This window comes from Sander lucioperca, chromosome 8 (genome assembly GCF_008315115.2).
Source record: "Sander lucioperca isolate FBNREF2018 chromosome 8, SLUC_FBN_1.2, whole genome shotgun sequence".
NCBI classification, from domain to species: Eukaryota; Metazoa; Chordata; class Actinopteri; order Perciformes; family Percidae; genus Sander; species Sander lucioperca.
The window spans coordinates 26,717,987-26,728,937 of NC_050180.1; the positions used below are offsets into that span (position 1 = coordinate 26,717,987).

General features: G+C 45.3%; 1 protein-coding gene and 2 long non-coding RNA genes across 4 annotated transcripts in view; 2 read left to right on the forward strand and 1 right to left on the reverse strand.

Moving 5' to 3' along the window:
- The first annotated feature begins 77 nt into the window (after window positions 1-77).
- On the forward strand, window positions 78-7,148 carry LOC118495546. Its single transcript, XR_004897998.1, has 3 exons — window positions 78-320; window positions 1,362-1,546; window positions 7,121-7,148. It is a non-coding gene; the product is annotated as an uncharacterized LOC118495546 (long non-coding RNA).
- Window positions 4,282-4,624, reverse strand: LOC116064210. The gene is made up of 2 exons (XR_004108491.1): window positions 4,495-4,624; window positions 4,282-4,402 (listed from the first exon to the last, which is right to left on the reverse strand). It is a non-coding gene; the product is annotated as an uncharacterized LOC116064210 (long non-coding RNA).
- The window catches only part of LOC116064191 (bone morphogenetic protein receptor type-2-like), a 20,427-nt gene continuing 16,624 nt past the window's right edge, over window positions 7,149-10,951 (forward strand). For both annotated transcript variants that reach the window (XM_036003992.1, XM_036003991.1), the window contains exons 1-5: window positions 7,149-7,303; window positions 8,434-8,646; window positions 9,336-9,443; window positions 9,567-9,658; window positions 10,925-10,951. The exon at window positions 10,925-10,951 is cut by the window's right edge and continues 207 nt beyond it. In XM_036003992.1, the coding sequence (XP_035859885.1) occupies window positions 7,159-7,303; window positions 8,434-8,646; window positions 9,336-9,443; window positions 9,567-9,658; window positions 10,925-10,951 (585 nt within the window). In that variant the 5' untranslated portion in view covers window positions 7,149-7,158. The remainder of the gene's footprint in view (window positions 7,304-8,433; window positions 8,647-9,335; window positions 9,444-9,566; window positions 9,659-10,924) is intronic.

Consider the following 10,951-nt stretch of genomic DNA (forward strand, 5'->3'; position numbering starts at 1 on the left):
AATTTGGCAGCTTGATTCCAGCGGGCTTTTATTTTGAAAGGCTCCTCCGGAAGTTCAACGACTCTGACAGAGTCTGCGTGGCCGCAGAGAAGGCGAGCGCAGCTTCATTTCTGCGCATTTTCGGATTCTATTGAAGAGACCTGCGGCTGGATTTGGATTATTAATTCAGAGGAGAGTCCGGACCGAGCCGAGCCGAGCCGAGCCGAGGCGAACCGAACGGAGCCGAGCTGAGCCGCACCAGAACCAACCCGAAAATACAGACAGAGCCAGACAGTCTGCTTCATCTCCTCCTTCCAGAGCCGACCGGAGTCATCCTCCCGGTATGAACACACACACACACACACACACACACACACACACACACACACACACACACACACGCACGCACGCACGCACGCACGCACACACACACACACACACACACACACACACACACACAAGGACGCACGCACGCCACTCCCTTCCGTTCTCAGCTCTAATAACGCCGCCGTTAAATTTACCTGCAGGCGAACATCGCAGGTAATCAATAATATCTGATCAGTTACACACACATGTACTATCTTTGTGTGTGTGTGTGTGTGTGTGTGTGTGTGTGTGTGTGTGTGTGTGTGTGTGTGTGTGTGGTACAGGTGTATTACAAAGACATAGATGGCTCATGAAGGTTACAGAGAGCCGATTGGGTGGTTTTTGCTGTAATATATGACATTAATATAACATATTATGAGGCCATTGATGTTTCACTGATTAGCATTGAAATATTATAACACATTAAGGTCAATATTTAGTTATTATACTGACTGTTAATCAAACAGAAGGATTAATCACCAAACCCACCAGACTCCATGTAAATAATCAGTGATTTCATCATCGTAAAACACACTTCATTTAAAGTGGACAGAAACTAAATCAAACTACCAAAAGCTGTCTTGGTTCATCTTTCCACTGTTCCAACAATCACCACTCTGGTTTGGTTGAAATAAACCCTTAATTCACCCATTTACATGTGGAGATATGCTGGCTCTATACACGCTAAAAGTACTGATTATTTACATGGAGTCTGGTGGAGATATGCTGGCTCTATACACGCTAAAAGTACTGATTATTTACATGGAGTCTGGTGGAGATATGCTGGCTCTATACACGCTAAAAGTACTGATTATTTACATGGAGTCTGGTGGAGATATGCTGGCTCTATACACGCTAAAAGTCCTGATTATTTACATGGAATCTGGTGGGTTTGGTGAAGGTGATTTCCAGTTTCAGAGATTGTTGTTCATCAGACACTGAGACACAGAAACATGGGAATAAAGGTTGAAAACATTGCCCTTTAAATGTGTAATCTGTGTGTGTTTGGTTTCCAGAGGCGATGCTGCACGTCTGACCCGGGATCAGTGATGCCGGCCTCCTGTGTGTCAGTGTGTGTGTGACGTCTACAGGGACTCGAACCTGCGACGTGGAGCCAACATGGCTGCTGTGTGTGGAGCTTCATTAACAGTGTGCCTGTGTTTCCTGCTGCTGCTGCCTGCTGTCACCGCCACGGCCACCGGTCAGTGCTAACCTCTTATCACACTACATCACATCAGCCCCATTCACCAAAACACCAGACTGTTTAAATATAATGGGTCCAGTTTCATTTTCTTAGGCGAGTTTTTAGGAATCAGTAAGAAAGACAGTGAATTCTCAGATTGGTGAGTGGAGTTTCTGCTGGCTTTAACAACAGCAGGAGAAATAGACGCGCTATTTAGCCTAGCTTAGCACAAGGGCTAGAAGCAGAGGGAAAGTGGCGTGAGCGTGTTGGCTGCGTGGCGTGTCCGTTTTTATTTTGGCTCCCATGGTAACAGGTTTGAGCGTGCACACTGCCTGCGTGACACGCACGTCTCAGAAAACGCATGCATGCTAGAAATAGGACCGACGTCTATTTTTCACGCTACACGCAAGCGTGTTGGAAGCATAGAATATGAAAAGATGTTTATATGTCATTTAGACACAAATACATTTAATAAATGACATGTTGATGTTTGAAAGTCTCGAGGTTTTGACATAAATGCAGATATATAAATGTCATTTAAATTTAGATTTTCAAATATTGCACCTGTCAATCCAGAAGGAAATATTCTGGAGCCTATTTAGCCGTCAATCCTGCCGACGTTGTCTTTGCTGTAATCAGATCAGTATATTTATGTTTATGTTTATGGGAAACATCCATGGCTAGCAGCAGCAGCGCCGCGTCAGACACCTTTCTGCACGCCACGCTCACGCCACACTCATGCCACGCAGCCAGTGTGCAGGAGGCCTCAGTCACAAAACAAGACATACTAACTAGGCGATGGAGGCGGCGGTTGAACAGCAACTCCCGTGTTCGGCGAGGTAAAATGTAATGAAATGTTTTTGTCAGAGTCTGGTGTCTTTGAAGAGAGCAGAGATAACGGCTTCAGTTCCCCGCCACAAAGGGCTGTCTGACAGCATGGGAAAGAGCTGAGGATATTCTAAATATAGCCGACACCTAATCTGATATATGACTGTGGAAAAGTAGCTCATACAACCACAACGAACATGTTACTGTCTCTTTAAGAGCTTCTCGATGAGTCAGCTTGTGTCCCATTTTAATAGTTTTAATAACGCGTGTGAGCGAATCATGAACGCTCCTCACGATCCGCCATCACGCATGGACTCTGTCAGTGATGATGTCAGTCAACCCAGAAGTAGAACTTCAACTCCCATCATGCACTGGTGCCAGCTCACAAAAACATTAGAAAGTAGCGTGGGGTGTGTTAACAGGAACACAGCTCTCTTTGCTGTTTGTTCATGGAAATATTTGCAAACACACACAGACACACACACACACACACACACACACACACACACACACACACAGAGACACACTGTCGTCAGCCAGTCTAAATTTTTGTGTTTTTGTCGTGATGTGTTTGATAAGACCACACACACACACACACACACACACAGTGTTATGGTTATATAACAGTCATGATGTGTGTGTGTGTGTGTGTGTGTGTGTGTGTGTGTGTTTGTTACAGTAGACTAAACACTGAGTGTGGCTCCAACACAGTGTAGGGAGGGTCAGTCAGATTCCTGAGAGTTGACGTCGACTCCCCCCCCTCAGGACAAAGACACTTTATACTGGGTTTTAGAAGCAAAATGCCCCAGCTCAGAGTCACTTCTTGTCTCAGAGTCACTTCCTGTCTCAGAGTTACTTCCTGTGTGTGTGTCCACGCCTCTTACGGAGACTAGCGGGACGTCCGGAGTGTGTTGATTCCAACGGGAGAAGTGAACGTGAACACAGATTATGAGCCATTCTTTGTAAATATTGGAGCCATTTTTCAGTAAGCCACATATCTCCAGAACATTGTCACACTAAAATATTATGTTTCAGACGAACACAGCAGGGGAAATTAACTTAGTTCCAGATGTGTTTCTGTCTCAGGAACAAACTCTCGCGAGATCTGGGGACACTGAGAAGATGACGTTCGTGAACGCAGTAACAAAACTCATTTTGGTAAAAAGTCAAATGTATTTTGGTCCAATGTTGTGTTTTAGTTCTGAGTGAACTCTCTGCTGATGTCATGAGGATGAAGACAGAGATGTTCACAAGTCATTTTTTGGAAGTCCAAGTCGAGTCTCAAGTGTCTGGCCATCTGATCTGTCCCTAACTCCGGATTTCCACAGGATGCAGAACGTCTGCTGAACGGCTCCGCTGCAGAACGGCTGCGTGCTCCGCCGTCCATCAACACCCACCAGGTCCTGATTTGTTGCGGCACGGCTGCGGCCATGACTGACAGCTGTAGTCACGAGGACCCACGAGATCTCACGAATTCACGTACAACCCCAAATCAGAAAAAGTTGGGACAGTATGGAAAACACAAATAAAAAAAGAAAGTAGTGATTTCTAAATGTACTTTGACTTGTATTTCATTGCAGACAATGTGAACACAAAATATTTCATGTTTTGTCTGGTCAACTTAATTTCATTTGTAAATATACATCCTTTCCTGTCATTCAGACCTGCAACACATTCCAAAAAAGGTTGGGACAGGAGCAATTTAGGGCTAGTAATCAGGTAAATTGGTTAAATAATGATGTGATTTGAAACAGGTGATGTTAACAGGTGATTGTAATTATGATTTGGTACAAAAGCAGCATCCAAGAAAGGTCTAGTTCTTTAGGAGCAAAGATGGGCCGAGGATCGCCAGTTTGCCAACAAATACATGAGAAAATTATTGAAATGTTTAAAAACAATGTTCCTCAAAGAAAGATAGGAAGACATTTGCTTATTTCACCTTCAACAGTGCATAACATAATTAAAAGATTCAAGGAATGTGGAGGAATTTCAGTGCGTAAAGGACAAGGGCGCAAGCCTAAGCTGAACAACCGTGATCTCCGATCCCTCAGGCGGCACTGCATCAAGAATCATCATTCATCTGTAAGCGATATCACCACATGGGCTCAGGACTACTTTGGCTAACCTTTGTCAAGTACCACAATACGTAGTTACATCCACAAATGCCAGTTAAAACTGTACTGTGCCAAAAGGAAGCCCTATGTTAACAGTGTCCAGAAGCGCCGTCGACTTCTCTGGGCTCGGAGGCATCTGGGATGGACCATCACACAGTGGGAACGTGTACTGTGGTCAGATGAATCAGTATTTTTTGGGAGAAATGGACGCCGTGTGCTCCGGACCAAAGAAGAAAAGGATCATCCAGACTGTTACCAGCAACAAGTCCAAAAGCCAGGGTCTGTCATGGTCTGGGGTTGTGTCAGTGCCCTTGGCAAAGGTACTTGCACTTCTGTGATGGCACCATTAATGCTGAAAAGTACATAGAGATTTTGGAGCACAATATGCTGCCTTCAAGAAGACATCTTTTCCAGGGACGTCCATGCATATTTCAACAAGATAATGCAAAACCACATTCTGCACACATTACAAAGTCCTGGCTGCGGAGGAAGAGGATCCGGGTACTTGACTGGCCTGCCTGCAGTCCCGACCTGTCTCCAACTGAGAATGTGTGGACGACGAAGACCCCGTACTGTTGCCCACCTTAAGACTTGTTTGCAGCAAGAATGGGACAAAATTACACCTGGAACACTTCATCACTTGGTGTCTTCAGTCCCTAAACGTCTTTTAAGTGTTGTGAAAAGGAATGGCAACATTACAAAGTGGTAAATGCTTTACTGTTCCAACTTTTTTTGAAATGTATTGCAAGAACCAAAATAGGAATTTTGTTTTTTTGAAAAAAAACAAAAACAATACAAATCATGAGGAACACATTAAATCATTTGCTGTTGTATTGTCTGCAATGAAATACAAGTCAAAGTACATTTAGAAATCACTACTTTCTTTTTTTATTTGTGTTTTCCATACTGTCCCAACTTTTTCTGATTTGGGGTTGTAGAATAGAACCACAAAACCACCACCAGTTAGTTTCCATCCAGAGGAGTAGAGGGGAAACTACTAGAGGGGTGCTGGAAGCCTGCCAGGCTTCCAGCACCATGGCAGTCTGCTGGTGGGGGAGGGGCAGTGCATGGTCTGCACGTGAACTGCAGCATCTCCAGCAACACAGAGCTGCCTGTGGATGCCTGTCTGTAAATAATGCCGGGAAAAAACTATTGGCAAACGCAGCAGCCGTGTATCGATAAAATCGGTCTATCACTACTGGGTACACCTTGTTCACTTACATAACCTACAAATCATCCATGGGATCAATTACGCATCACATGGGTATACCCACCCGACACAGCGTTTGTTCCTGGGGAGATGGATCCGTGCGTCCCGCCTCCTGTGCACCATTGATGTCTGAGCCTCAGCAACTACTAACTATAAAGATACAATTTGCATGTTCCCAGCATTAGCACAACACAGCGATGGTTAGCTTGTGGCGATATATGCTAAATGTAACGTCTCTTTCACATTATCCAGTGACTGACCTATCTGGATGTGTTTTGAGATGCCTGATGAAGTTCCACCTTGTTGATCCGGCATCATTTATCTTTAACCACTCACCTTGCATGTAGCTGTTCTCTTACTGCCACTGTTTACCAAGTAATTGAAAGCTAAACTAATGACAAAAGACACAAGTCCGGGAGGACTTGGTGTCGCCATCGTCAATGCATTTTTCGATATGTGAGTGTGCGCACATAAGGTATAACGCATGTGTTACGTTGCACATTACAGCAAAGGGCAGGGGACATGCAGCTCGTCATACGTTTCCCCAACGTATATGCTCCAATAAAAGATTATATATATAATAGAATAGAATAGAAAATATATGAATAAATTTAGATTTAAAAAGCAATAATTGCATGAAAACAGGTTGTTGAGGAGTCCTGAAGTCAGCTGTTTGTGCGACTTAAGTGCGACTCGAGCCCCCATCTATGGATGAAGATGATGATTTTATTTCCATGGGGATTTTTTTTAAACAATGTTCGTGTGGACGGGATTTCGTTTTTAGAACAAAGGAGGAGAAACCTGTGTGTGGCTGTTAAGCAGCAACTTCTCAGTCCGTTGGTGTTGATTCTCAGATCAAGTGTACGGAGGTGCTGCTGCAGTGAAACCGTTGAGAGACGTGATGTCGGGACATTGGTTTAATAGAGCTCTTAGAGCAGAACATCAGCAGCCTGAGGCAGCTCTCGCTCACTGTAGCTCTGTTGTTCTCTCTCCTCTCGGACACAAAACGACAAAGAAATCAGTATTTATTGCTGTCAGCAGAGAGACTGGTGTGTGTGTGTGTGTGTGTGTGTGTGTGTGTCTGTCTGTCTGTGTGTGTGTGTGTGTGTGTGTGTCTCTGTGTGTGTATGTGTGTGTGTGTGTGTGTGAGTGAGTGTGTCTCTGTGGGTATGTGTGTGTGTGTGTGTGTGTGTGTGAGTGAGTGTGTGTCTCTGTGGGTATGTGTTTGTGTGTGTGTGTGTGTGTGTCTCTCTGTGTGTGTCTGTGTTTATGTGTGTGTGTGTGTGTGTGTGTGTGTGTCTGTGTCTTGCTGCACTTTTCTCGTTCAGCATCAGAAGTTGCCGTTACAAAAACAGTAAGTAATGAACTTACTAACGAAGCCTCTGTGTGTGTGTGTGTGTGTGTGTGTGTGTGTGTGTGTGTGTGTGTGTGGTTCTTCAGGTCTGCAGTCGGAGGACAGAGAGTGCATCTTCTCTGACATGCTGCAGAGGGCGGAGCCTCACAGCGGAACGGCCAATGAGCTGCGAGGAATGGTGCCAGAAAACAGCACAGTTCGCTGCAACCGCCGCTGCTTTGGATTGTGGGAAAAGAAACCAGACGGGGGAATGCACCCGGTCAAGCAAGGTGAGAGACACACACACACACACACACACACACACACACACACTCAAACAGTTTGAGGCTACGTTTACACGTGGCCGGCTTTTTTCATAAACGGACATTTCAACCTCTCCGTTTTTCAAAAATAAGATCGTGCACAGCTGTCAGTTTTCAGAAAAAATTTAGTTTACCCGAACCTACGAACACGTGTATATATGCCGTCAAGAGCACGCCAGACCTGTAGGTGGCAGGTGTGTGTGTGTGTCTGTGTGTGTGTGCGTGGTACCGAGATGTAACATTGCTCGATGGTGTTTTAAGCCCCCAACATCTCCTTCCAGGCAGCGCACCGTTGACTTCAAGGCACCTAACCCTAAAGGCGCTGGAACACAGAGCTGATAATCGGCCGTCTGACAGTCTGGCGAGGTCGGTGACTCGAGTCTGTTCGGTGTGTTCCGTGCCGTCGTCCGTCCGAGGGGCCGTGGGCCTTCATTTTGGCCGATTTGACATGTATAATCATCATAGTCTCTCAAAATCTGATGAAAATCTTTTAAACTGACCTTTGTTGATCTGAAATGAAGACAGATTCAGCAACTGCACGGCCTATTTCTCTCTTCAAATGTTTTCAGAAACATGTTTTGGTGAACTATTTTAGTCCAATATGAGATTATATTCTGAACGAGCCGCCATGAATTTCCGGAGAAACCAGACCCACGTGACGCGTTCGTCCAATCAGCTGCTGGTTTTCAATTTTTGGGGCGACAATCCAGATTAGCGCCGCCTGCTGTTATGGAGATGTATTACGTCTCGTCTCTTCGGTGTGTTCTGAGGAACTTTTTGGAACAACTCGGGGAGACTGATCAGTCACACTGGCTTTACTGCCGACGGTCGGCCGTCTGGTCGGTGTGTCTGCAGCTTAACCATAACCATTGCCTAATCCTAGTGCCGTTGGGGGCTTAAAACACTGATAAACTGTACACCTTCTTTCTTTTCCCGGCTGATAAAAGACATCAAGGTGATGTATATTGTGCGAGACCAGAGATGTAGTTCACTGAGCGGTTTCACACTAAGCTAAACTACTACGACAAACAGACTTTCTTCACTTGCTAAATAGTCTTTTACCTGACAAACATCATGGCTGGTTTCTTGTCTTGCAGGTTGCTGGACTCACGTTGGCAACGAGCAGGAGTGTCATAGCGACCATTGCCAGGTAACAGCAACGGCCTCTCTGACCCTCAATGACACAGACTACCATTTCTGCTGCTGCAGCCGAGACCTGTGCAACGCCAACTTTACCGAGCCCCCGCCCACTGCTGAAACCCCCGCCCTGAGGCTGATGAAGGCAGACGGGCGGGACGACAGACTGACAGGTACCGACCAATCACAGGCCTCATATGGGCTGTTGCTGGGCAGGGAGGCCGTCTTGGTTAATCTTTTCACTGTTCCAACAATCACCACTCTGGTTTGGTTGAAATAAACCCTTAATTCACCCATTTACATGTGGAGATATGCTGGCTCTATACACGCTAAAAGTACTGATTATTTACATGGAGTCTGGTGGAAAGATGCTGGCTCTATACACGCTAAAAGTCCTAATTATTTACATGGAGTCTGGTGGAAATATGCTGGCTCTATACACGCTAAAAGTCCTAATTATTTACATGGAGTCTGGTGGAAATATGCTGGCTCTATACACGCTAAAAGTCCTGATTATTTACATGGAGTCTGGTGTAGTTTGGTGATGGTGATTTCTGGGCTGTTTCATGTTAAACTAAAAGGATCTTACTCTTTAACTAAAAGGTCTATCTCTGTAGGGATCCATCCCATAATGTTGTCAGACACTTAGAATAATAATCTGAGTCTGTCAGCAGCAACAACAGAACTTTTAGTGACTCTAACTGCTGCTGAACATTAGTCCTGTAGGGTTACATTACAGCTTGGTTCTGGTTTAATACTGGACCAGTTTCAGAGATTGTTGTTCCATCAGACACTTAGAAACAAAAATAAGAGGAGATAGAGTCCAGGTTTAAACTACCCTTTAAGTCTATTTGCTACACAGATCCCCAGCCACTGCGACGGGAGGAGACGGCGCTCATCGCCCTGGTAACTGTCGCTATAGCGGCTGTTGCCGTTGTGGTTTTGTTCCTGGGATACCGCATGATGAAAGGTGCTCACACACACACACACACACAAACACACACACACACACACACACACACACACACACCAGGACACATGAGATTAATGTTAATAAAACTAAACAGTGTATTTGTTGTTATGATGCATTCAGGGAAGCAGAAACACAGTCTGTCGGCTCTGGATGTGATGGAGGCAGCAAACACTAACACTGCTGTCGACCTGGATCATCTCAAACTACTGGAGGTACACACACACACACACACACACACACACACACACACACAGAGACACACACACACACAGAGACACACACACACACACACACACACACACACACACACACACACACACACACAGACACACACACACACACACACACACACACACACACACACACACACAAACATACACACACACACTCCTATCTTGCACCCAGCGCAATTGACTCTGTATACCGACGCATGTATCATTCCTATTTTGCATCTGACGCACAGCAGACTTTTCCCTCCACAGACTCACGGCGGTAAATTAGGGAATGAACTTGCGCTCCCGGAGGCGGTTCAGCAAAAAGAAGAGGCGTGTTCCGGTGCAAACGTTCCCTATACAGTTCCGTCACAGACCAGGAAAAACCTAGTCTAAAATCAGTGGCACGTTATTCAGATGCTATTTTAAGGGCGCATCCTTGGCTATAATGTAGAGCGTGCACACCGAGCATACACTTTGCTTCTCTCATCTCACAGACCCAGCAGTTCCCATTTTTGCAAACCATATATAAATACATCAACATTTCCATGAATCATGGATGTGTTGATGACATAAATGAGGAAATATTTAAGAAGATGTGATGTTGAACTGCATGTGCCGATGCCACTTAACCCAAATGCCCCAGCAGCAGCACGGGAGAGGAGAGACAGAAGAGCTGCATCGTCTCTAGTGAGGTCATCTCGGTCTAATGTTAGACTACACTGCAAAAATATCACCATGCATTCATAACCTTGTGATTTAGTGAGAGTGAGCCCAAAACATCGGAAAGTATGTTTTTTTGACATATCTTTATTTACATTTTGTCAAAACGAAAAAATCAATAGCAAACGTCAGTCTCCTCGGCTGTGACCCGCTCCTGGCGTGCGCCTGCTTTTAAAGGGAATGTGAGATAACGCTCTGACTGGTTTGTTGCACGTTAAGCCCAAACCACACCTATGAGTAATGTAGCTACTTCAGACCAACCCATTTTAGATTTGTGTCGGGCGCGAGAGTAATTTATCCCGCCACTATAATAGCAACAGCGCCCGAGATCCGCCCACAAAGCTACTTGCGTTTGGCGTTTGCGTTTCAGATCGTTAAAATAGGGCCCTCTAAGTTAAATGTTAGTGGATCTAAACGTGAGTTGAAGCCCCCTAAAGATTCAGCTCATCATTCACACTGTCATCTCAGTGTTATATAGAATTGAACCCTGAGGAACGCCAGACGAGTCCGTCTCTCTGACGCCCCTCTCCTTCCTCCTGGCAGCTGATTGGTCGGGGTCGTTACGGCTCA